The sequence below is a fragment of the Octopus bimaculoides genome, chromosome 14 (genome assembly GCF_046866305.1).
Source record: "Octopus bimaculoides isolate indiv1 chromosome 14, ASM4686630v1, whole genome shotgun sequence".
NCBI lineage: Eukaryota > Metazoa > Mollusca > Cephalopoda > Octopoda > Octopodidae > Octopus > Octopus bimaculoides.
Window position 1 is genome coordinate 29,880,364 of NC_142941.1, and position 27,500 is coordinate 29,907,863.

Sequence of the window (27,500 nt, forward strand, 5' to 3'; positions counted from 1 at the left end):
TGTGTCTTCTCATTTTGTCTTTTCTACAATTACAATAACCTCTACTCTTTGAAGCTGGTTGGTCTTACACCACATCTCCTCTCAGGCACTACTGAGGTTCTCATCTCTTCTCCTTTTGTCACCTATATTGAGTGAGTAAGTGTGTGTGTGCATGTGTCCTCATTCCTGGTCCCACACTAATCCCTGCCATTTAATCCTTCTTCCCTAGAATTCCCTCCCTGCAGTTATCAACTTGCACTTGTTCAAGAGGAATATCAATTACATTATTCTTGGCAGTCTTGGAGGCCTTGTCGAAGACCAAGAGCACAGACCCTTCTTTCATAACAAACGATTAGACATATAAAGTTACCCTCTCTATTTGGTCATTGAGTTCTCCACATACATGTATGCATACACACACATAATCACTAACCAGCTGGTATTATTTCATTTCTAGAATATTCTATTAATCTGTAACAGAAAGGTAACAATCACACGTACTGTAATGAACAGCCATAATGATGTTGATGACAAGAATGACAATGATGGTGTTGTTGATGATATTGATGGCAATGATGATGATGATGAAGCAATAAAACTTCAAACCAATGTCTTTGCAGAATAAACTGCTACACTTTATTTCAGAAATGCTATTTGAACATGTTGCAATTGTTGTGTTAATCAGCTGTAGTTTTTTGTACTTGCTTGCCACCACTACTAGTACCACCACCGCCACCGCCACCGCCACCGCTACCACCACCACCACCACCACCACCGCCGCCGCCACCACCACCACCACCACCACCACCACCACCACCACCACCACTGCTATCTCCACCAAATTGTGAAGCCGAAGAACCAGGTGAATTGGTCCAATCTCCACCAGAACCTGTTAAGTGTGGGATTGAAAATGGTCTTGACCAGAAATAATTGCTATCCCAAGTTTGTGGCATCTGGGACAAGTAGGAAGAGTTCACCCATGGAGATCCAATAGCAGGTGGTTGGAGACAAAGGGCTGAAGTAGAGGAAAGTGGCTGATTTGATGGGAAGTTCTCTTGGCGCTCCTTGTGGGAATTTTTAGCTTTTGACTGTTTTGATTGTCCATTGGATATCATTGTCTGTTGGAGGGAATTTCTGCGCATGTCAGTTGCTGATGATAGATTAAGACAGTTCTGTGATACATTAGAACTATTAGAGTCTGAGAATGGCATTTCATAATTGTGGTGAGTGCGTAAATGATTTTTCAGATTAGCCTTTTGTGCAAAAGACTTTTCACAAAATTGACAATGAAATGACTTTTGACCTGAATGTGTTCGTCTGTGGTTATCTAAGTTAGCTCTCTGTGAGAATGACTTTGAACACAACTCACATGAGAAAGGCTTTTCTCCAGTGTGTGTTCGACGGTGGCTGTCTAAATTTGCTCTTTGGGGGAAGGATTTATCACATAAATCACACTTGAATGGACGTTCTCCTGTATGTGTACGCCTGTGACTGTCCAAGTTTGCTCTCTGACAGAAAGATTTTGGGCAGAATTCACAACTGTATGGTCTTTCACCAGAATGAGTCCTCATGTGAATTTTTAGATTTCCTTGCTGAGCAAAGCTTTTCCTGCAAACTATACAGACATATGGTTTTAAACCTGTGTGTGTACGTTCATGATTTTTGAGGTCTGTTTGTTGAGAAAATCCTCGAGTGCAGAACTGACAAACAAATGGTTTTTCTCCCGTATGAGTTCTTATATGATTTTTAAGATTGATATTTAGTGTGAAGCTTTTACTGCACTCTGGACATTGAAACAGTTTCTCTCCAGTATGAATTCGGCGATGACTGTCGAGATTTGCTTTCTGGCAAAAAGACTTACTGCACAAATCGCAGCTGTATGGTTTTTCACCAGAGTGAGTTCGGAAATGCACTTTCAGATTTCCTTGCTGAGCAAATGACTTGCAGCACACAGTACAAATGTAAGGTTTTTGACCTGTGTGAGTTCGTTCATGATTCTTCAAGTCTGTTTGTTGTGCAAATGCTTTAGGGCAGTAGGTACAAACATATGGCCGTTCACCACTGTGTATACGATAATGTGTTTTCAAATTGATTTGCTGTGAAAAAGCTTTGCTGCATATATTGCACTCATACAGTTTCTCCCCAGTATGGATGCGTTCATGATTCTTCAGGTTTGTCTGTTGCGTAAATGACTTGGAACACGTAGTGCAAGCATAAGGCTTCACACCTGTATGGGTGCGAATGTGACTATCCAGATTTGCTCTCTGTGAAAAGCATTTGTCACAGAATTCACAATGGAAAGGCCGCTCACCAGTGTGGGTGCGTCGGTGATTGTCAAAATTTGCCCGTTGGGCAAAGGTTTTATTACAGAATTCACAGCTATATGGTTTCTCACCACTGTGTGTCATCTGATGAGTTTTTAGGTGAGCCCGCTGTGAAAATGCCTTACTGCAGTGGCCACAATAAAAATGCTTTTCATCAGCTGGTGCCCGTTCATGATTGTCAAGATTAGTTCTGCGTGCAAAGCCCTTACGGCAGATTTCGCACTTGTAAGGTTTCTGTGAGGTTGCGTTTATAGAGATTCCTGCAGATGGAATATTATTACCGGTGCTAGGCATGCCATTATTGTTACTGTTGTTGTTGTTGTTGTTATTGTTGTTGTTGTTGTTGTTGTTGCAGCTGTTGCTGTTATTGTTGTTGTTGATTTGTCCAGGCTGGTTAAGTTTGGCAGGTTTTTGGCTGTATAACCCACTTGCAGCAACATGTGGGTCTCTTGAGAGGAATACTTTATTGCATAGATCATAACTGAACTGGTTTCCTAAGGCATACATAGACTGGAGAGAATACATGAGCTTGGAATATTCAGAACTTGAACAGTTCTCCAGTGTGTACTTCATCATGATGTTGTTGTTGTTACTATTGTTGTTTAGCTCTAGGTCAGCCCTAAATAAGTTGACCTCTGATCAAAAGTTTTCAAGATGTGTCCACGCTGTTTTGTTTTCAGCAATAATGTATCAAGGGCTACATTATTCAATATGCTCTTTGTTTTTGTTTTTTAAGGTGTGATTTGTAAGTGATATGGCTGCTATTTTGACTCCATAGACGCTCCCTCATTCTTCAATTATGTGTAAGAATAATCAAAACATTCCTTACGAAGTCACATCTCTGGGTCATAAGGTCCCTTCATTGCTCTGTAGCAGTTTGTTAAGCATTTTATTCAAGAGATAATGAAGAAAGACATCTTTAAAAATCAGTTGTTAATGACTGAAAAATTATTGATGGTAGACCATCAATAATAGTGTAGGGTTAAAAACCAAAGAAGATTCACCATTGATGAAGGTAAAAGCATGGGAGGAGTTCTGAAGCTGAGTAACATTAATGAATAATAAACAAAGAAGACAAACAGGAAAACTTCATGAAAGATAGTTAGAGTCTGTTCCAGGCTAAAGTGGTTGGAGGTTAAATAAAAATTTCTCTCTATGTAGTCATACAGCTGTGTTTGTGTCTGAAACAAAAGAAACAACAGGTTATTAAGTGGAATTACTGAAACATTAATTCTACAAGGAGACATTGATATCAGTAAGTTACTTTGCACATTAGGTAAGGCATGTATATGGTTTTGAAGAATCCACTAGAAATAGCAGCCAAAACTCTCTCAAATCACACCCAACTGTCTTAAATAAGAGTAAGATCACATTAAATAACATAATACTGGATACCTTTAAAAATCAGGATAGTCTTTGGGTTAAACATCAACAGCAACAACATTGGGTGTATATAACCTATGATAATTACAGTGTTGGATATGAATTTTATAGACACCAATAACTTATTTGTTTACATATTTATTATATATCATGATTTATGAACAATAATGTTATTTGTTAGAGATTTCTAACAGATCAATCAATGATTGATTGTATTTATGATGGCAAGAATGACATGGGAGTTCTTGTGAAACATAATGTAGAACAATCTCTGCAGGATATCTGAGAGCAAAAGCAAAAGTACCAGTTTATTGGTTTTCTTGCTGATGTGTATATCATTTGATGATGTACATAAAGAGCGATATATACGTATGCAAGACATATGCATGAATATGTATGTATGTATGTATGTATGTATGTATGTATGTATGTATGCATGTATGTACACACACACACATCATCTAATATACACAATTTACAAAAGAGCTACTAATAGTTTCATGCTGTAGAGATACAATAATTTGGACAGATTTACATGACATGCCACATATCTGCAATCTTTCAGGTTCAGTGCATATCATTAGATGTATTTAAAAATCAGGACTCAAAGAGATCTCAAAGTAAACTTAGCAAAGGCTAAGGTTTTAGTAAATCAGAAACAAGACAGGATCTTGTTACCATCATGGAAATGGCCATGTTTGATAGGTAGAAAAGGAATACCTAGAAATTCCATACAGTGTGCTCTGTGGAAACTATGATTGTGCAAAAAGATTTCATATGTGGCAATTGCACAGGAGCAGTAAACAGCAAGAGTACGTAAAATGGATTCTTTCAAATGTCTTGAGAAGTAGTAGATGTCTGGGAAGTAGTTAAAAATGAACAACAAAACGTTTGGGGAGCTTTAATCCTCGTCGGTAACAAAGGTCTTCTTTCACAGAGTAATTTTGTGTATTGTATGAGGCTTGTGTACTAAGTGCAATGCTGTATGGTAGAGGCCTAGAATGAAAGGTATCTACAGAGATCACAAACAAATGAAATATGTTCTGCTGGATATGTAAATTTAGTATGCATGAATGATGAAGCACAAATGAAGTGAGAGGAAAACTATTATATTTACTCACATATGAATCTCCTACTTAATTAGGGTTAAATTTTGGTATAAAATTTTTTCCTCCATAGTTTTAGCCTTGCCCTGTGTATAAGTTGCACACCAGATTTTCCAGTTAAAATCAAGTATAAAATAGTGTAACTTATACACAAGTAACTATAGTAGGTATAAGAGGAATGAGTTACAGTGTGCAAGAGAGAAGACTGATGCTATAGTTATGTGACATATATGGGGTATGTCTATAGTATAATAGAAGTGCTGAATACTCAAAGTGGGAGGAACTTGTGAAAGAGGAAGATGTGAGAAAAAGTAGTGAAGTCTGATTTCAACAAGCAGAACATTGTGAAGGAGATGACAAAAGACTGTGATGATTGATGAGATGTGATTGGTGACACATAATGCTGGAGAAAACCTACCCATTTGTACAAATATATTGGAATAAATGTTAAAATAGTAATAGTAATGGATGTGAGGATGTATTATTTAACACTGGGTCTCTCACTTAAATTTCCATCTGCTGTTTCCTCCCCTTCAATACCTTCTCAAGTTGCACTTAATCCTCTCTCCTGATGAGGGACAGCAATGGATCTGATTCCCTTCTCTCCCATCATTATATCTGTGTAACAGGGGACTGTACTAGATCTAACTTTATTCAATACACCCTATCACTACCATCCTGCCAGCCAACACACCCTAACCAGTGTTCCTTTTCCACCATCAGTCACTTTTTCTTATTATTGCCCATTCTCTGTTGATATACATTATTCTCTCTCTCTCTCTCTCTCTTATCAGGAAACATGCAACTGCCATCACTATTTCTCTTCCATTACTCCCTCCCCTACAACCCTCTCATGTGAATCACACTGCCTTTCTCTTATCATATTCTTTCACCATCTGTGTCGGTTTTTCTGTCATCACTCTTTCTTTGATTCACTCTCTTGGTCACACTGCTTCTTAATGAACAGACAGAAGAGAACGTAAAGTTGGAAGAACTCCTTAGTCTTGTTTGGTACAAGACAACTTCACTAGTGCTGGTGCTGTGATAAAATGCAGTTGTACATTCTGTAAAGTGAGTGATAAATGAGCAAAGATAACAAATTCTTGATCTCTTGAAGACATGACAACCTCTCTAGCGCTTGTGCTTAGGTAAAATGAACTGAGTACATTCTGAAAAGTAGTGGGTTCTAGGGAAGGAATTTAACCATAGAATTCTTCCTAAAATGGAATGTATAAGTGAGACATGATCACCTGACCTATATTGGACTGTTACAACCCATCATACCCAAGTCAGAATGAAAAGAAGATATAAAATATGATGTTGATGATGATGATGATGATGATGATGATGATGATGATAATGACAGTAGCATTGGCAGTGATGATGATGGTTGTGGTGGTGGTGATGATGATGATGATGATGATGGTGGTGATGTTGATAGTGATGATGGTGACAGAAATATGTTCATGGCAGTTGAAACACAAAAATGAAGAAATGACAAATGCGCAATTATTGGCAGAGAGGGAGAGATTGAGAGAGAAGAGAGATTGAGAGAGAGAGAAAGAGCAGAGTTAATCCTTTAGCATTTAAACCAGCCATATCTGGTCCAAATATTCTACCTCTTTTATGTTCAAAGTAGCCAGATCCAGCTTCTCACACCTACCCTACAATGTCATTATAAAAATATACAATTACATCATCAAAATCTCGAAGCTACAAGATAAAGCACATTTAATTCAGAACAATGTGAATACATAGACATTACATTTGACAGAGTAATCTGAATGCTGAAGAGTTAAATGTCTCAATTGTTATGTGGAAGACAGGTGACTGAACCAGTCTGAACAGATGATACAAATAAATGATAATCAGTAAAAATTGCCACACACTGACAGCAAAAATTTCCCAAACTGAACAAACTATAGCTACATATTTTTCTATGATTAACCCATTTTAGAACAACCAACCTGAGACCAGCACCTCTAATTCTTTGATACAAAACCTGTGTGGTTAGGAAGCTTGCTTCTCAAATCCAGGGTTTCAAGTTCAGTCCCACTGTGTGACACCTTGGGTGAGTGTCTTCTGCTTTAGCCTCAGGCTGACCAAAGCCTTGTGACTGAATTTGGTAGGCAGAAGTTTCCATTGTGTGTATAGATGTGTGTGAAAGTGCATGTACCTCCTAAAGCTTTTGTAAGTTAGTTAAATTAAAAGAAAACAACCACTGACTTTGATGGTTCAATGTTGTTTTCAATGATGAAGATCCTGATGTTTAATCAACAGGCCTATCTGCTCATTAAAGTCACTCATCATTATCATCATCATCATCATCATTTAAGATCTGTTGTCCATGCTGGCATGGGTTGCTGGCAAGCTGGAGAGCTACACCAGGCTCCAGTCTGATTTGGCTTGATTTCTATGGCTGGATGCCCTTCCTAACACCAACCACTTTACAAAGTATGCAGGGTATTCTTAAATAAAAATACCCTTAAAATAATTCTCAGGTACCATCAGCATAACAATGAATGACAAAGCTGTACTTTTGGAATTACAGGTACAACTCGTCTTCTTTAAAGAGCAAGAGACAGGAATGAGAAATGTTGGACTTTCCATCCCTCACTGCAATCAAATATATTGATGTTTTACCACTGTTTAACATAATTCCCCGTTGCAAAGTGTGTGGGATGATGAAGGAGTGTGGAGAATGAATGAATAAGAGGACTGAATGAATAAGAGGAATGAAAGAGTGTGGGGAATGAAGTAATGTGGTCAGTTAGTCAGAGAGACAAATCTAATCCTAGATTACACTATGTCTGAAAAGTGAAAGGATGGTCACTGCTAAAATGCATTTGATCACAAGTTTGCTTAATCAGGACGAAACAATAACAACATGAAACTATATAATAACTTTATAAAAAACCTTGTTATTATAAAGTAAGGTTTAAATATCTGAGATGAGATTATTTTTTGGACTAACTTCCTCATTAAGGATCCACAAAAATTCAAAAGCATTTGAAGCTCTGGAGGTCACCTCCTTCAAGGCAGACCTGTCTTGATCTATATCCTCTTGTGTGTTTGGGGTTGATTGTGCTATCTATTCAAAGCTGCTTTCAGAGCATCTCTGAAGCTCTAATATGGTGCACCAACACTACACCCACCATCTGCAGGTGCAGAAAAGAAGACTGCCCCTGGCAATCTACATCTAGAATTCTGACATCCAGCCCAGGGCAGTTGGATTTGGTTTAGTTAAACAAACAAACTGAGGACCTTGTCATTCTTAAGACTGCACAAATAGATGATCAAGCATGCAATCATGCATATATACATACACACACAAATATATATATATATATACATGTGATGAGTATAGAGGGATAAATTATCCAGGTGGGTAACATAAGAGCTCTCAGCTATAGTCCAGGTTACAGCTAACTACATCAAGAAGTAAGAAGCACCAAGTCTCCGTATTATTTGTAATTGTTTTGGATTATATACATTTATATATATCTTTTATCTTTCACTTGTTTCAATCATTTGACTATAGCTATGATGGAGCACTGCCTTTGAACAATTTTTAGTTGAGTAAATTGACCCTGGTATTTAATTTTTTTAAGCCTGTTACTTATTGTATCATTCTCTTTTGCCAAACCACTAAGTGACGGGGATGTAAACACACCAACAATGGTTGTCAAACAATACTGAGGGACAAACACAGGCACAAAGATACACATATATACATACATACACACGATATATACACACACACATACATATGATGAACTTCTTTCAGTTTCTGTCTACCTAATCCACCCACAAGGCTTTGGCCTAAGGCTATAATAAAAAGACACTTGCCCAAGGTACCATGCAGTGGGACTGAACCTGGAATCATGTAGTTTGGAAGCAAATTTCTTGTCACAGTTATGCCTGTGCCTATATCACACACACACACACACACACACACACACACACATGCATGTGTGCACACACATATATACTTACATACTACATACATTGTTTCTTCACCTTTGAAATAAGTGAACATACATGCAAACATACATATATATCTATACATACACACACTAACATACATACACACATAATACAATTAATCTGTGAAAAAAGATTAAGTGGAAGAATTTGTTACATTTTGAAACAGACTTATTTTTGAGATCCTTAATTTTCAACATGTCCCCTCTCATTGCACATAGAGACAATGATGTGATTACGAAGTCCTAGAAACATGTTTTGTAGCTGATTTTAACTTATAACTTGAATCATATTAGATGTCCTAGCTTGAAAGAAATCATTAGAATGAAGTTTTCTTGAATAACCAGTCAGCATTACATGACTCTCATAAAATTAAGCTGAAGTAATTATGTTTAAAATAAAATCAACAAATGCTATCTTTTTACTTTTACTTGTTTTAATCATTCGATAGTGACCATGCTGGTGCATCACCTTGAAGAGCTTAGTTAAGCAAATCAACCTCAGTACTTATTTCTAAAGCTGGGTACTTATTTTATTGGTCATTTTTGTTGATCTGCTAGATAACAGGGACATAAACAAACTAACATCAGTCAAGTAGTGAGAATGAGTGACACACACACACACAGGCATGATGAGCTTACACACAAGTTTCTAACTTCCAAAAATCACTCACAAAGCATTGGTTGGCTCATGTCTACTGTAGAAGACACTGGCCCAAGGTGCTGCATAGTGGGACTGAAGCCAAGATCACATGGTTGCTAAGTTAGCTTTTTAACCACAGAGCCATGCTTGTAATAATTTTTTCAATGACAATGGTAAAATAGATGCATCAAGCTTTTAAATGTAGTTTACAAAATTACTTACATTCAGTTAGAGCATTACTGACTAGTAATTGGTACTGAAGAAGAGGTGTAACAGAAACAGCAAAGACGTCCAATGTAAGTTGCCTTTGACCTATTAGTGAAGGGACTGAATAATGATATAGAATCCATCTGTGAAAATACAAAGGAAATGAAAATAGGATAACTCAGTTGAGTACCAGTTTGTTTGGTATCTCACCATTAAGTTCTCAATTTTCTACTATTCTTTCTGTATCTTTATCTGTTCTGTTATTGATCCACCAATCTGTGAGTGAGAAGTAATCTTATTAGGGTTAGGAAATTCCTGGCTCTGTTTATGGTGATTTCTCAAGATTACTTTTCTATTTCTAGCTTTACTCTGCTGTGTTATACATATCTGCTCATCCATCTGTACAAAACATATTTCCTCTCTCTCTAAAGAAGTAGTATATTGGTTTGAAATTTTGGCACAAAGCCAGCAATTTTGGGGGAGAGATAAGTTGATTCCATTGACCCCAATGTTCAACTGATAATTATTTTATTGACTCCAAAAGGATGAAAGGCAAAGTTAACTTAGGTGGAATTTGAACTCAGAATGTAAAGATGGACGAAATGCTGCTAAGCATTTTGCCCAGCATGCTAATAATTCTTCCAGCCCATCACCTTGAAGAAATTATATATTGAGCAACCATAACACCTCTAGATAATATTGAAAGGATTTAATAGAAAGCACCATCAAATGGAGCTTCCTTTAATATCTTCATTCATTTATGTCAAGGTACAAGGAAGTTTCCACTACTCTGTTGCAGTTCATCTGGAAACTCAAAAACCAGGGCTGACATGATCTCCAATGAAATGAAATATTATTCATAATGCCAAACTATATTTTTATAGGAACTGGAACTGCTTCATCGAAGTATTGTCCAAATGTTACCATCAGGGATGGTTCCCCTTGAAAAACTGTCAAAGTTCGAAGATGTCTGAACACTGCATCCCATAGAAACCAGTTCCATTGGGAGCTTCAGCTTCCTAATGGAAGGAAATGGAAAGGATGTTTTTAGAAAATAGAGGAATTATTCATAAAAATTGTATTAGAAAAACAAAAATAGTAAGATATTCATCACAAACGCCTCTATTGCATAACATTTTTAGCATCTCTAAGGCTCCCCATTATATGTTCATCTCCATTGATGGAGAGAAAAAAGCAATTTTGGACATTTTGAGATTTTATTAAAATTAATGGTAAATTTGATCATGACAAAAAAGAACATCTCAGTTATAATATTAAAGAAAAAAGAACCTAGGAAGAAAATAAGATTTATATGCAGTTTGGATACATGAAGCAATAGACATAAAAATTAAAGGCATGGTTGTGTGGCTTGCAACCTTATGGTTCTGGGTTCAATTCTACTGCACAGCACTTTGGGCAAGTGTCTCCTACTATATAGCCACAGGCTGACAAATGTCATGAGTGAACTTGGTAGATGCAAACTGTGTAAAACCCCTTTGTGTATATATACCCAATGTAATCAATTACTGTGTAGTGTAATACAATATACCTATGCAACAGAAAATCCAAGAAATCCAAACAAAAAATTTTTCTGTATGGAGTACGTAGAGCATGAAGTCAAAGTGTGAAAAGTAGAAACAGATTTATTTTTTTTTATATGACTTCCATAAGATTACAGCTGTTTTGTAACCTTCAACATGTAGAATTATTAATTGTGGTGTGCAAAATTATATGTACATGCTTATATCAATATGTATGCTCAGCATTATACAATACAATCGTATATTCACAAATTGATGCAAATAAAGAAAGCTAACTCATCAGGTCATCAGAAACATCATGGGTACATCTATGATTCAACTCTAAACATACACACAAAATTTACCCTTATATGTACAATGTTTGGAAGGCCAGAATTGGACAACATTGAAATAATTTGATCAGTAAAGAGAAACAAAGAGAGAAATAGATCTGCTAATGGTATTATTCTTTATAGAAGAATTTTAGGATCTTTTTTAAAACGGGGGCCACATTTTTCATTAATGTTTTACGTAGTGTTGTTTTTGGTACCGAAAGACTTTCAAACTTCGTATACTTATCTATTTTGTGTTATAGAACAGAAAAATATTTTTGTATTCGAATTTATTTCATGTAAAAAATTGTCTTATTTCGATAATTTCAACCAATCACTGACGTCCATTCAGTCGATATACATTAAGTGCCGACTACATAAACAAACGATTCTTCGTTTCATTTGCTTTTTTCATTTTAAATTTGCTTTAACCCTAACCCTAACCCTAACCCTAACCCTAGGGTTAGGGTTAGGGTTAGAGTTAGGGTTAGGGTTAGGATTAATTGTTTCAGAATCGTTTGTTTATGTAGTCGGCACTTAATGTATATCGGCTGAATGGACGTCAGTGATTGGTTGCAATTACAGAAATACGACAACTTTAACATGGAATAATTTATGGATTTTTTTTTTTTTAAAGAAGACTAAGAGAAAAAGATGTTTTATATGACACATTCTACCAGTGTTCCAAGTTTCAAAGTGTTTCGTTAATGAAAAATGTGGCCCCCGTTTTAAAAAAGATCCGAATTTTATCTATGAATGCACCCAAAAATTTGATCAGTAAAGGGAAACAAAGAGAGAAATAGATCTGCTAGTGGTATTATTCTTTATATAAGGATTTTATCTATGAATGCACCCAAATCAATTAAGTCAAAGTATTTGAAAGTTATTAAAAGAATTTACAATTCTTAATTTAAGCAAAATAACTAAAAGTAAAATAAAATAAGCAAATATAAGCCAAATATTTTTGCAGAAAAATTTTGTTTGGATTTCCTAGATTTTTAGTTACATAGACATATTGCATTATACTACTTGGTCATTGATTACTATGTAAACCCCGATTCTGAATGGGGAGCTTACTGTGAATTCTGCTTGATCCTCTGAATCCAACTTTTTCATTCCTCTAATATATATACATACATACATACATATATATATATATATATATATATATATATATATATATATATATATATATATATATATATATATATATATATATACATACATACATATATATATATACATATATATATGTGTGTGTGTGTCTTTGTATTTGCCCCCTCTTTTTACTATTTGACAACTGGTGTTGGTTTGTTTACATCTCCAAACTTAGCAGTTCAGCAAGTATTCAATAGAATAAGTATCAGACTCAAAAAGACAAAATGAAAACAAAAAAGAAGGAACTGAGGTTGATTTGTTCAATGAGACCTCCTCAAGGTGGTGCTGCAGGTGGAATATTCCCTAAAAAATTTAGAAATATTCCCTAAAAAATTTTCTTATAGCATAACTATGCCACGGAAAGTATGTTTTGCATCTATATTGACTACATTTCATTTCGCTTGAACTTTGTGTGTGTACATTTTGCTGTTTTCAATATTATCAGTTCTCTGAGTGTGTCTGTGTCTGTGAGTGTGTGTGTTTCTGCAGTTGTTATGTCTATAGTAAACTATAGTAAAGAACATTTAATGCTGTTTTTATGAACCCACATCTAATGAAGTAGCCATCCTTATGGTAGGTGATCCACATGAAAATCATGATATTCTCATTCATGCTCAAGATAACAACCATAAACATGTTTCACAGACACATCCCTCTTATAGTGCTCTCCAATATCCTTTTATTCTGTGGAATGGACAAGATGGGTATCATTTCAATATTCCACAAATTGAACCTGCACCAGTGGAGCCAATTACAAACAAAAAGTTGTCATCAAATAACTTCTATTCTAACCAACTGATGTTAAAACCAGAACAAATCAATTACACACGTCAACTAAATTTTATTTTCATTTACATATTCATTACATTATCTCAACCAGCTATAGTTATTTGAAATACACTGCTCTACAACAACCAGGTTTCATTAGAAAGTGAAAATAGTTTCACACTTTCAATTTGAACCAAAATTACAAAGTGTGCATTATGAGAATGACAATGAGTGAATAATGAAAGTAATGCTTCTCTGAATTAGTCACAACTGTAGTATAATAAAGAAAGCTGCTTATCATCTATCTACCAAAGAAACTATGTTTTTGGCACAACAACTCTCTTTTTACAACTAAAATAATCTTGGAAATGAGGTCAGGTCGCACAATTTTGAGGTCATTTTGGGGCAATATTTTGATTTGCTTCTAATGTTTTACTTTCATCCAATGATTTACACATGCATAGAATTCTACTCAGACAAACATTAATGAAAATGTACACATAAATATTGTATCAAAATAAGCTGCAACCAAAAACATTCCATAAAGACATCCATTTCTTTATATGTTATGAGGAAATACAGTCACTCACTCTCGTTCTCTTATGTACATGCACAAAAAAGATGTATGCATATGTATTTATGGACATGTATAAGAAAGATAATGTGTGTGAGAGAGAGAATGAGTGCCACTTACATACATGCAAAAAAAATTCATACATCAAGCACCTTCATTCACTCACTCTCTCTCTTTCTCTCTCTCACACACACGTCCATATATCTTTCACTTTCTGCTCTCACTTCAAAGCAAATGCTGCCTTTTCACTTTCTCTTCTCTTTAAATTTCTGCTCCCTTCAAAGCATAAAGAAATTAACAATTGTTTACGGAAATTATTTACATTATTTACATTTGATGGATATTTGTCCTCATCTTGTTTGTTGTTAACATAATGTTTCGGCTGATATACCCTCCAGCCTTCATCAGATGTCTTGGGGAAATTTCGAACCTGGGTTCTCATTCCTGAAGTATTTTTCGATGTATTATTATTATTCAGGTCACTATCTGGAATCGAACTCGGAATCTTGGGGTTAGTAGCCTGTGCTCTTAACCACTACTCCGTATGCCCGTGGGCGTAGTGGTTAAGAGTGCGGGCTACTAACCCCAAGATTCCGAGTTCAATTCCAGACAATGACTTGAATAATAATAATAATAATAACATTGAAAAATACCTTAGGAATGAGAACCCAGGTTTGAAATTTCCCCAAGACACCTGATGAAAGCTGGAAGGTATATCAGCTGAAACATTGTGTTAACAACAAATAAGATGAGGACAAATATTTGTCAAATGTAAATAATGTACATAATTCCTCATCTCTTAAATATAGAACTGTGTTTACGAAAATTAATGAACAATCATATGATTCCATATGATCAAGTTGACAACTTTGCTTCTTCAAATGAAAGAATGCCATAAAATAACACACACACACACTCTAGGTAAAACTTCTGTATGAATTATGTTATTTCTTGCTGTGTGTATGCGCAAATTTACAGCTCAAATCCAATTGAAATAACCTTTTACTATTTTGTAATTTGTTTGTGATGAGCGTATTTAAAAACCTGATCTTCGATATAATCTTAAAAGAAAATTTTCCCAGAAATCCTGTCCTTTACCTCTTCTTTCTAGCATGTCCGAGGTGACATATGTGCTCCCCACTTATTTCTTTCCTAAATTTCTTCCAATTCCTATGTCTGTGATAATATATGAGATTAGGATTTCTTTCACAAAACACATTCTCAATATTTTAATCTTCTCTCTCTCCACACCAAATTCATTTTTTACTTTTTTCAAATTTTTTCTTGGTAATCCATAGAGAAAAAACAGAGGGTACGAATCCTTAAGAATTTTACCCATCACCTCACCACTTTCAAAAAGCTACACACTCCCAATGTTTCACTTTTAGCCTTTTGGAAAGTGTGGAAGTTTCTTCAGAAATAATGTTGTATACCTGTTGTTTCTAGCTTTTCGGGTTTTCTGGTGGTGGTCTGGTATTTTTTAGGCCTGCTATTTCAGTAGAATTCTATGCATGTGTGAAACATCAGATGAAAGTGAGAGATCGGGAGATTTTAGCTTTTTGAAAGTGGGTAGGTGATGGGTGGGCAAGGTGGGGGGAGGGGCATTGAGTGTTTCTTTAAGAAAAATTAAGCTATAAAACAATATATATATTTCCAAGATTCATAATCTCTGTATTTTTCTATGTGGATAAAAAAAGAAAATTTGAAAAAAGTTACAAACTAAGAAATTGCAGTGGGGATGGGGGGGGGGGGATTAAAATATAAAAAATGTGATTTCTGGACAAAATCGTATTAACCCCCTTTTATATGATGAAACAATACATAGTTTGTGATCCTTCTTAAGAACAGAAAGCACTTACATGTAAACCCGTGTAAGTTGTACCCTCCCCACTTCACTTTTAAACAAGCAATAACTTCCATAATGCCATTAACTACATATCAGTTGTGCTGATTCTGCCCATAAGAAAAGAACAAATAATACAATGTGGTTGTAGGTCATAACACCTGGGTAACGCCAGGATGCATTGCTAGTGTCTATCTATATATTTATGTATGAAAGACAATTTGTATATGTGTGTGTGTGCATATGTTCCTTATGCATTCAAAAACTGAGTTGCTGATTTTGACATATGGGGTATCAAAAGATTCAGTAATCTTTCGGTTACCAAATATACTTTATTTTCATTTACATATTTTCTACATTATCCCCAAAACCAGCTTTAGTTATTTGAAAGGCACTGCTCTACAATGAGAGTGAAAATAGTTTCACACTTTCAATTTGAACCAAAATGACAATGTGTTGCATTATGAGAGTGACGATGTGTGAATAATGTGAAGTAGTGTTTCTCCGAAATAGTCACATCTGTTCTATAAATTTGCTATAAAAGCAGGTAGTAATTTTATCTTGTACTTATTCTTAGTGCAAGTTTTGAAGAGTGCAGTTCGATTTTAACAGTTATGCTTTCAAAGCTTTAATGTAAGTGACAAAGGAGCATATTCGGCATATTTTACTTTATGAGTTCCATAAAGGCAACAACACAACAGAAAGTGTGAGGAATATTAATGCAGTATATGGAGATCGGACAGTAAGCGTAAGCCAGTCTCAACTGTGGTTCCAGAAATTCCAAGCAGGAAACTACAGTCTAGAAGATGAGCCTCGTTCTGCTGAGCTCGATGAGGACATCCTGCAAACCCTGGTGGAACAAAATCCCATCATAACTGTTGAGAAACTAGCAGAGAAGCTTGGATTTGGTCATTCAAGCAGTCATTCAAGTCAGCACTAGAAAGAAAATGACCATCTTTGGTTTAAAGACAAAGGATATTCTTCCATCAGGGTAATGCTTGGCTACAAACAGCAAAGTTGTCATCTCAATCATATGGTTGATTATATGGGATCATATGATTGTTATTTTCCACAAAAATATTTTATTTCTTTATGCTTTGAAGAGAGCAGAAATTGAAAGAGAGGAGAAAGTGAAAAGCCATCATTCGCTTTGAAGTGAGAGCAGAAAGTTAAAGAGAGGAGAAAGTGAAAGATGTATGTACATGTATATGAAATGGACATGTGTGTTTGCATGTGCCCCACTTTCTGCCCCATCTGATTATCATTTATTCCGCAATCTTCAAAATCATTTGGACGGAAAAAATATGAATTCTGTAGACAACGTCAGAACAGTAGAAGAGGAGTATTTTCCGTCATGGACATGTGAATTTTGGAAGAGGGGCCTTGCAAGTCTACCAGACAGAAGGGGAGTATATTTTAGAGTGAGCGCCAGAGACAAATAGAGGGCAAGAGAAAGAGAGGGGGGAAGGAAAGGGAAGGAGTTTCATAATGAGTCTCAGGGTGACGGGGTGGGTGGACGGAATGCGAATGAGGCTTAAAAATAACAATAATTGTTGTGTCCGCCGCCGTCTTCTCCTCCACCACCACCACCATCAACATCAACACCAACTCCATCTTCATTAGTGGTTAGTAGTCGTAGTAACAATATTTTCATGGAAATTGTTATCCACCTCCTCCACTTCTCGATCATCATCATCAAATACCCTGCACCACCACCACCTCCACCACCTCCACCACCACCACCACCAACAACAGCAACAACTACAACACCGGTATTTATTCTGTATGAGCAGTAGTAATTATTAAACCTCCATTGCCATCATGATCATAATCATAATCATCATCGTCGTCATCATCATCACCATCATCATCATCATCACCATCATCATCATCATCATCATCATCATTAGCATCATTAGCATCGCCCCCACCAAAAACCCACCACTACCACCACCACCACCACCATCATAATCATCATTCTTACCACAAGCATCATCAAGCTCATTATATAATAAAATTAATGACATTCCAAAGGCTGGTGCAGTTTGAATGGGAAATGATGCTCCACCCACCATATTCACCGGACATTGCCCCATCTGATTATCATTTATTCCGCAATCTTCAAAATCATTTGGACGGAAAAAATATGAATTCTGTAGACAACGTCAGAACAGTAGAAGAGGAGTATTTTCCGTCATGGACATGTGAATTTTGGAAGAGGGGCCTTGCAAGTCTACCAGACAGATGGAAGAGTATTGTAGAAAATGAAGGGGAGTATATTTTAGATTAAAAAAGAATTTTATCTTAATTTTGAAAAATAAAAATATAAAAAAACTACATTAATTATGGGATGCCCCAATGTAAAGGCAACGAAATAAACTATTTTTGGCACAAATATCTTTTACTACTAAAATAATCTTGGAAACAAAGTCGGGTCCACCATTTTTTAGGTTATTTTCAGGCAATATATCAATTTGCTTCCAATGTTTCACTTTTGTCCAATGTTTTACACATGCATAGAATTCTAAACAGACATTTATGAAAATGTACGCATAAATATTGTATTAAAATAAGCCACAGCCAAAAAAATTTCATTAAAAGACATCCATTTATCTATGTTATGAGGTAGTACAGTCACTCACTCTCTCACATGCACACACACATACATACAAAAAAGATGTATGCAAATGTATTTATGTATGTGTATAGGAAAGATGTGTGCGTGAGAGAGAGATAGAGATAGAGAGAGAGGGAGAGCAAGTGAGTGCTACTTATACATACATGCAAAAAGATACATACAACACACACCTTCACTCACTCATTCTCTCTCTCACACACATGCAAACACACATGTCCATTTCATATACATGTACATACATCTTTCACTTTCTCCTCTCTTTAACTTTCTGCTCTCACTTCAAAGCGAATGATGGCTTTTCACTTTCTCCTCTCTTTCAATTTCTGCTCTCTTCAAAGCATAAAGAAATAAAATATTTTTGTGGAAAATAACAATCATATGATCCCATATAATCAACCATATGATTGAGATGACAACTTTGCTTCTTTAAACGAAAATTCCCTTAAAATAACTTCCTTTGGCACACACACACACACACACTCTAGGTAAAACTTCTGTACGAATTATGTGATTTCTTGCTGTGTGCATGTGCAAAATTACAGCACAAATCCAATTGAAATTACCTTTTCCTATTCTGTAATTTGTGTCTGTGATGAGCATATTTAAAAGCCTGATCTTCGATATAAACTTAAAAAGGAAGTTTTCCCAGAAATCCTGCCTTTTACCTGTTGTTTCTAGTATGTCCAAGATGACAATTGTGCCCCACCCTTATTTTTTTCTTAAATTTCTTCTGATTCCTATGTTTTTGATACTGGAGATTAGGATTTCACCAAAAAAAACAAAGTTCTCAATATTTTAACTTTCTCCCACCCCACTTGGTAATCCATGGAGAAAAAAACAGAGAGTACAAATCTTTAAAAACATTCTTCTTGCTTTTTTTTTTAAAGAAACACTAAAATTTCTTTCCCAAACATCCACCCATCACCTCACCACATTCAAAAAGCTACAAACTCTCAATTTTCACTTTTAGCTGTTTGGAAAGCAGGGAAGTTTCTTTAGAAATAATGTTGTATACCTGTTGTTTCGAGCATGTCAGGTTTTCTGGTGGTGGTCTGGTATTTTTTAGGTCTGCTATTTCAGTAGAATTGTATGTATGCGTGAAACATTGGGAGGTTTTAGATTTTTGAAAGCGAGTAGGTGATGGGTGGGTGAGGTGGGGGAAGAGGCATTGTTTCTTTAAGAAAAATTAAACTTTAAAACAATATATGTATTTCCCAGATTCATAATCTCTGTATTTTTTCATGTGGATAAGAAAATTAAAAAAATTTTAAAAAGTTATAAATTAAGAAATTGCAGTGGGGATGGGGGAAACAAAAATTTTTAAAAGGGGATTTCTCTGCAAAATTGTATTAACCCCCTTTTATACGATGAAACAATACATAGTTTGTGATCCTTCTTAAGAACAGAAAGCACTTACATGCAAACCCATGTAAATTGTACCCTCCCCACTTTACTTTTAAACAAACAATAACTTCCATTACACCAGTAATCCAGTTCCCTATATATCCGTTGTGCTGATTCTGCCCATAAAAAAGGAACAAATAATACAATGTTGCTGTAGGTCATAACGCCCAGGCAACGCCAGGAAGGATTGCTAGTATATGTCTATATATATATATATATATAGTTCACATTTACAGAAAACAAAAGACGAAGACAGGTGTAGGAACAACAAACAAGTGTATTAGTTTGATGCTTGGGAACAATGGACAAACCTTTTATGTTTCGAGCCTATGCTCTTCGACAGAAAGGTAAAGACGAAAAAAAAGGAGGGAGAATGGATGGTCCTGTAGGCGTCTTCAAAGAGGGCTGTTGCCTGGAGGACAATGAGATGCCATGCTTCATGGTCAGCAGCAAGAACAGACCACTGGTAGTGATCAATGTGGCAGCTGCTGAGGGATTTTCTTAGGGAGTCCTTGTACCTCTTCGCTGGTACTTGTCTATCACAGTAACCAGAACAAAATGTATGTGTGTGTGTGTATATTTATATATATACACACACACATATATATGTACATACATATACACACACACACACACACAAGGGACTTCCATAAGTGTCTATCTAATAAATTCACCCACAAGGCATTGGCTGGCTCGAGGCTATTGTAGAAGACACATGCCCAAGGTGCTGCATAGTAGGACTGAACCTGAAACTATATGGTTACAAAGTGAGCTATGCTGGATGCTGGCGTAAACTGTCACTCATTTCCTTGGTTACCTGACACTTTGTTAACTTCACTGAATTTTCAAAAATAAGCAAATAAATAAATACATTGGTGCAGGTGTGACTCTGTGGCAAGAAGTTTGTTGACTGAACCTAAAACTATACGGTTGGGAAGCAAGCTTTTTACTACACAGCTACGTCTGTGCCTAGTATGCTTTTGCTAATTGTTTTTAGTACCTATGTAATAACCAAAAGGAGAGAGGGTTGCACAAGCTCTTGGCAGGTATTCATTTCCAGTTGAGTAGACTGGAGCCATGAGAAATGAAGTGCCTTGCTCAAGGACAAAATAAACTGCTCAGTCCAGAAATCAAACTTACAACTTTATGATTGTGAACTCAACACCCTAACCACTAGGCCAGTCAACAATCCATCAAAGTTCAAGCGAAATGTTAATGGCATAGATTTCCCTTGTCTGGAAGGATGTATAAAAGCCATAGATTCTGTTTCTGATCTGATGACTTTTCCTTCTTTGTAGACTCTTACATAACAATAGCCTCATTCTTGTAGCAGTCCTCTACTAACTCTTGTTAGTTGGTTTTCTTCATGTCTTGAGGCTCCTCTGTCCTTTCCTCCAAGGACACTGTTAAATCCAGAAGGACTAATTTCATTGTTGCCTTGGAAACCAAGATGATATATGATTTCAGGAAGGTCTTTGTGATGTGTGCTGGAAACTTTAGCCATTTCTCCAGATCACTTCCATCACCCAGTCCCATGTAATGGAAAGTGATCACATGAGATGTTCTCGGGTATTTTCATTGGCTGCTCTCCATCTTTGATAAAAGCTATACTTCTGGCTGTAGTGCTACCATTTTTTGCTGTTGCTGGTCTCCTTGCTGATTGCATCAGGGATGTTCTTGGGGACCCGATAATGTCTCCAGCGATAGTATCCTTTACTAAGTACCTTGGAGCAGTTGTATAAGTTGTGCTCAATGCTCCTGGTCTTAGAAAACAGGGGTCATGCAAGGGTTTTCACTGAGCTCTCCGTAAGTAGTTTAGATGGACTTAGGAGGACATAATAGACTCTGGATCAAGAAATTGGTTTTCTGTGGGTTCCTGTTACAAATATCCTTCCATAGGTAACATTCCATTCCATTGCCTGCTCCACCATTTCTGCATTGCCACTGCTCTTATTGCTTGTGCTTTCCCTACTCATGCTTGTATCTCCTCCTGCACTGGCTTCCACCTCTCCTTCCTGCTAGCTGCATCATACTGGATTGCAGTTGAGTTTCTGAATTCAGTCCAGCCCTGTGTCACTTTCCTAAGGAGGGCTTTGTGTTTCAGGTGTCTCACTGCCTGCTGGACTACCTTAGCTGTTACCCACTAACTTCCTGTTCTCACAGCAATCCATGCACAAGATCAGTAGAACACCACCAGTTCCAGTGGTGTTACTCTATTGATCTTTGCCAATCACTACCCTTGTCTCTGATTGAATAATGGTAGGATGTTTGTTGAAGAAAATTTAGCTGCGTCATTGAGTGTGTTGAGTAACTAGAAGCTTCCACCTTCTGACAGCTTGTCACACATTGTGTTACATTCTTGATTAAGAGTTTCAACTCTACCAGTTTTGCAAAATAACTTCACATCATTTTTATCTAATTAAGAAATGAGTTGAATGATATTACATATATATACAGCTGCCTGCACACATGAAGATGATGGACAAAGCATATAGATAGTGGTTATAGTACAAAACCAAACCAAACTAAAACCAATTTTAACCCTTTAATATTTAAATCACCAGATTTGGCCCAAATATTCAGCCTTATTTTATGTTCAAACTCGTCAGATTCAGTCTCTCATGCATACCCAACAATGTCATTCTGAAAATGAACAATCATATCGAAATCTCAAAGCTACGAAACAATGCATGATTAATTCAAAACAATGTGAATAAATAAGCATCAAATAACACAGTAATCTGAATGTGAAACTGTTAAAGAAAATCCATTCTGTGTTAGCTATTGGACAAAACACAATATTGTACAAATATTTGCACTTTATTTAATTCAGAAATTTGGTGTAAGTTCCCCCTCCTGGAACTGCTGTTGATTTGATTTGAGCTCATTGAAACAAATGGTACTATATCTATGTCAAATTTCTCTGATTTCCACTTCGCATCTTTTAACTGAAACTAAGCACTGACCCATGAAAGGTTCGTTAAGTAGATAAGATCCCTAAATCTATATTGGCTAAATTTGGTCACTTGTGGAGAGGCATGTTGCTATTGAACACCAGGTCAGTCTTGACTCAGTAACCCTAGGATCAAAGGTCTTGCAGACTGACCACACTGTAGATTTGTATGTCAGGGACAATATACATTGTCCCTAATATAAAATGTAAACGTATGTTGATTGGGGTTTTTTTTTTGTAGTAAGAGGAGTGATGCGAAGATTTGGTGGTTATATTTTTTTTAGTAAGTTGGGTGTCCGTAAAAACACACGTCATTGGAAGAATACGTATTTAGGTTTATCTCGGAAAGTTACATGTATATAAACATTGTTATTTTCTAATTAAAAAGAAAAATAAGTATATGCTATTGTTAAATAATAAATTGTGTGTGTGGTAGAATCATTTGCGTGATGGAGTACGTCTGTAAACGGGTGTGAGTGTATGATGTGTATTTGATTGTGTGAATGTGGACGAATGACAAAAAATTCATAATTGAAAGTAGATACACAGAGAGAGAGAGAGAGGGAGAAGTGTGGATGTATGAATGTCAATGAGTGTAAAGTGTGTGCGAGCGTGATAGGAGAGGGTTCGTGTGGGAAGCTGTGATTTGGAGTTTGCATCGGGAAAAAAAAACTATAAAAGTATAATGAACAAAAATAAAAATACGGTGATCGAACATGGGAAATAACGCCCACCATATGCTGGAGAAAGATACAGAAGGGGAAAAAAGTGAAAGAGCAAGGAAGAGGAAAGAGAAGAAAAAGAAAAAAAAAACGCAAATGAAAAAGAACGACAAGAGAGAAAAGGTTAATTAGAAAATGAAAGGATGGATATATTGAAGATAGAAAGAAAGAGGAGAATGAGACAAATATAGAAGAGGAGGTATGTATGAACATAAGGAAAAAGAGAAAATTGAGGGAAAGGGAGGGGGATATAAGAAAATCGATATTACCGGTCAAATAACAGCGCAATTTATTTAGATTGTTCCCCTCCCCCTTTTCTATTGGAATATCAGGACCAATAGCTTTCTTTCAGTCGCCAGGCACAAACAAATACTTATAATTTCTTATTGCTACTATTATAGCTATTGTCATCGTTATAATTGTTATGGTTTGTTATTATTTTGTCTATCCCTGCTATGTTTTGGAAAAGGCAAAATCATAATGTGATGTTTTGATATACGTTTCTTGAAAGGACTGCTAGGGTGATTTTTCTACTTGGCCAGTTATTTGATGTTAGTTTCAACTAACATCAAATAACTGGCCTGACAAACGATCGGGTGTATAGCAACAGAAGGCATTTATATTTGGTTATTCTTTAACGGATAGTTGAATAGCCGTGTCCAAATGGAGTTGGGTCGGTCGGTCAGCAAACACACACACACACACACACACACACACACACACATGTATGTATGTATGTGTATGTGTACATATAAACTTTTTTTATACTGCGTTCTTGTTTGTTTGTTTCTTTCTTTGCTGTTAGTTTGCTTGCATTCAAGATCATTTGACAAGATTCAAAAAGGCGGGGAGCCCTACTTAAACGAAACTCTGGTTACAGCATTACCACTCCAGAAGTAAATATACATAAAAAAATAACCTCCTTACCTTGAAATATTAAACCAGGACAAAAATGACAAACTACAACAATGAGAAGCAGCAATAACAACAAAGCAACAATTTCTTTTTCTCTCTCACTGTTCACTCGCACCGGGCAGTTTTCGTTTGTTTAACCAGTTGTTTTTTTTTTCTTTTCGTTTTATTTTCTTTGTTGTTATAGTTTAGCCCCCGGTCAATATCAACTGAGCAGAACCATGATCAAATTCATTCGCAGTGACCACATCGTTCTTCTGTTTGGTATTTCATACCTAGAACTACATTAGCCATATGTCCCTCTTTTTCCCCCAGGAGAACAGGGTGTAATTCAAGGGAGGTTTCACTGTTATTCTAGCTAGTCGAGAAACCACAGAGATTCTCAAACAGTTCATAAAAAACGTGTCGATAGCAAATCTGTTATGAAGCCTTTCCACACACACACACACACACACATATTTTTACAATTTATTTCTTAACTGACCTTTTTTAAGAATCAGAAAGCACACACGCACGCACACACATACACAAGAAGCGTGTGTGTTTAACTTTTATATGACGTATTTATAGCTTAAGACAAAAAGAAAAAGAACGTTGCCTCTTTGACAAAGAAGAAATTTGGTAATGAACCAGAATTGAAATGGTGAGAAATTCTTATTCACCTTCGGAACTAATGAAGTGGATAATTTTGCAAACGAATACTTTGGATATAATTTAAGCAGACATCTACAGAAAGGTCCAATAGAGTTGTAATCAAAACGGAACGTTTTGGGAAAAGGTTTCTTTTTTTTCTGCAAAACAATAAGATACGAGGATAAGCTAGAACGGCATCACACAGATACCATGGTGTTACGGAGGGTTTAGATCAGAAAATGAAAACATAATTAGTGATATACATAAAATATATATACATGATATGCATGTGTATAGATGTGTGTAGGTATATATATGTGTAAATAAAAAATAAAAAAAGAGGAACAAACGACAAAAGTCAACAGACGTACACAGTAAATATATTAGAGTGACGCTTGGTGAAAGAAGTTTTAGATGGAAAAATAGGAGTGGAAATGACGTTTCGAGCATGGCTCTTCGTATACGTACATCCATACATCCATACATACACACACACACACATATATATATGAATATGTGTATGTGTGTGCATCTGTGTGTGTATATATATATATATATATATATATATATATATATATATATATATTATATATAAAATACATGACAGTATATACGAATGCGGAGAAAAAAAAAACTGGCATATAGTTAAATGCACAAACCATGAGGCACATATTTGAATAAGTACATACACATAGATAATTGGGTACATAATGGTGTATATACATACAAATGATGGATAGACAGGTACGTAAGATGGATGACCAGATATATCAATATGTATATATATATATATATATATATATATATATATATATATATATATACTACACACACACATATGTATATATTGTGAGTGTGCAACAGAATAATAGTTTATAATTGATAAACTTCGTTACATATTTGAAGAGTTTTATGTATGTATCTGTTCATTAGGGTGTGTGTGTGTATGCTTTCATAATTCTTACTCGTTGCTACACCCGTCTACTTCAGTGTATGCGAGCATACACACATACACAAATAAAACACTTAGAAACGATATACGCACATACATATGAAAACCTACAATCACGCACATAGCATACGTACACACACCCGCACATACATATGCAGAATCACACATAACACACACACATACTCTGAGTATAAAATCAATGGGAATAAATTGCCAAAAATTCTTACGTCACACAGTAAACGTCGGCTGTTTATAACAAAGTGTCAGACTTGCAGGGAAAATAAATTTTACAGAAGGAATTAAAAAAAAAATCAACAACAACAGTTACACACACACTTGCGCGCGCGCGCAAACACTTTCTATGTGTTTGTGTGTGTGTGAATATATAAAAAGACTATACAAAAATATATCAATGAAATAAAATATAGTAACGAAAAAATGAAAATTTGATAAAAAAAAAAATTGAGGAGCTGAAAATATAAAAGTAAAAACTATAATAAAAATATAAAAATATTAGAGAAGAAAATAAATTAAAAATGAACAAAATAAAAAAATTCTCCCCCTCTTTTATTTCCCTAAAAACAAAAAATACCAAAAAAATTTAATAAATTAACTCCGCCTCCCTCTCCAATGTTATTTATCTTACTTTCTCTCTCGCTCTCTACACTCTCTTTCTATTCCACGTCTCTCCCACCTCTAACCCTTTCCATCTCTTCTACAGTGTCTCCCCCATACTCTCCCTCCACTCGCTAGCCGCACCAAAGTTAATTATTCTAAATTGATTAATGTTAAATTCTCTGGAATTCTCTGGCGAATTGAAAGATTCAATTTACCAATATTGTGTCAGGGAAACGTTGGGTGGTGGAGCTGGTCGCGACGGTGGCGAATTTAAAGGAATACATTATATATATATATATATATATATATATATATATATGTATTATATGCACACACACATACATAACTACATATGTGTGTGTGTAGTGTATATGTATAAACACGTACACAGGCAGAGTCCCACATATATGGGAATAACATACGCACACAAATTTATAGGTGCGTATATGTTCACATACATACACATCACACATAAAATACAATACACACACGTACGCATATATAGCCTTATATGCAGGGTATGTACATACGTACCTTGCATATACATAAACTGAGATACGTACATATATAAGAAATATAGGCAATTAATTTACATGTATATACATCTATATTTTTCCCTATAAAATACACATAAACGTATGTGTACGTGCATGCAGATACACGCATGTGCGCTTATTCGTCTCTGTGTGTGAGCAATAAACAACGGAAGAAAGGGTGTATGATGCATACATACATACATACATACATACATATATATATATATATATATATATATATATATACAGAGAGAGAGAAGGAGAGAGAGGCAGACAGACAGACAGAATTTCTTAAGAATCTCTTCTTCCTCT

General features: G+C 35.7%; 1 protein-coding gene across 8 annotated transcripts; it reads right to left on the bottom strand.

The window, feature by feature from the left end:
• Positions 1-592: 592 nt before the first annotated feature.
• LOC106870950 (uncharacterized) lies at positions 593-26,688 on the bottom strand. 8 transcript variants are annotated; one of them, XM_089362594.1, is made up of 4 exons: positions 26,262-26,686; positions 24,465-25,240; positions 9,641-9,768; positions 593-3,484 (listed from the first exon to the last, which is right to left on the bottom strand). In XM_089362594.1, the coding sequence occupies exon 4, from the start codon at positions 2,877-2,879 to the stop codon at positions 657-659; it is 2,223 nt and encodes a 740-aa protein (XP_089218720.1). In that variant the 5' UTR covers positions 2,880-3,484; positions 9,641-9,768; positions 24,465-25,240; positions 26,262-26,686; the 3' UTR covers positions 593-656. The 8 variants fall into 8 exon arrangements, with proteins under 8 accessions (XP_089218720.1, XP_089218723.1, XP_089218725.1 ...); XM_089362597.1 differs by lacking the exon at positions 24,465-25,240 and having other exon boundaries at positions 26,262-26,688; XM_089362599.1 differs by lacking the exon at positions 24,465-25,240 and having other exon boundaries at positions 9,641-10,644; positions 26,262-26,688.
• Between the last annotated feature and the right edge of the window lie 812 nt (positions 26,689-27,500).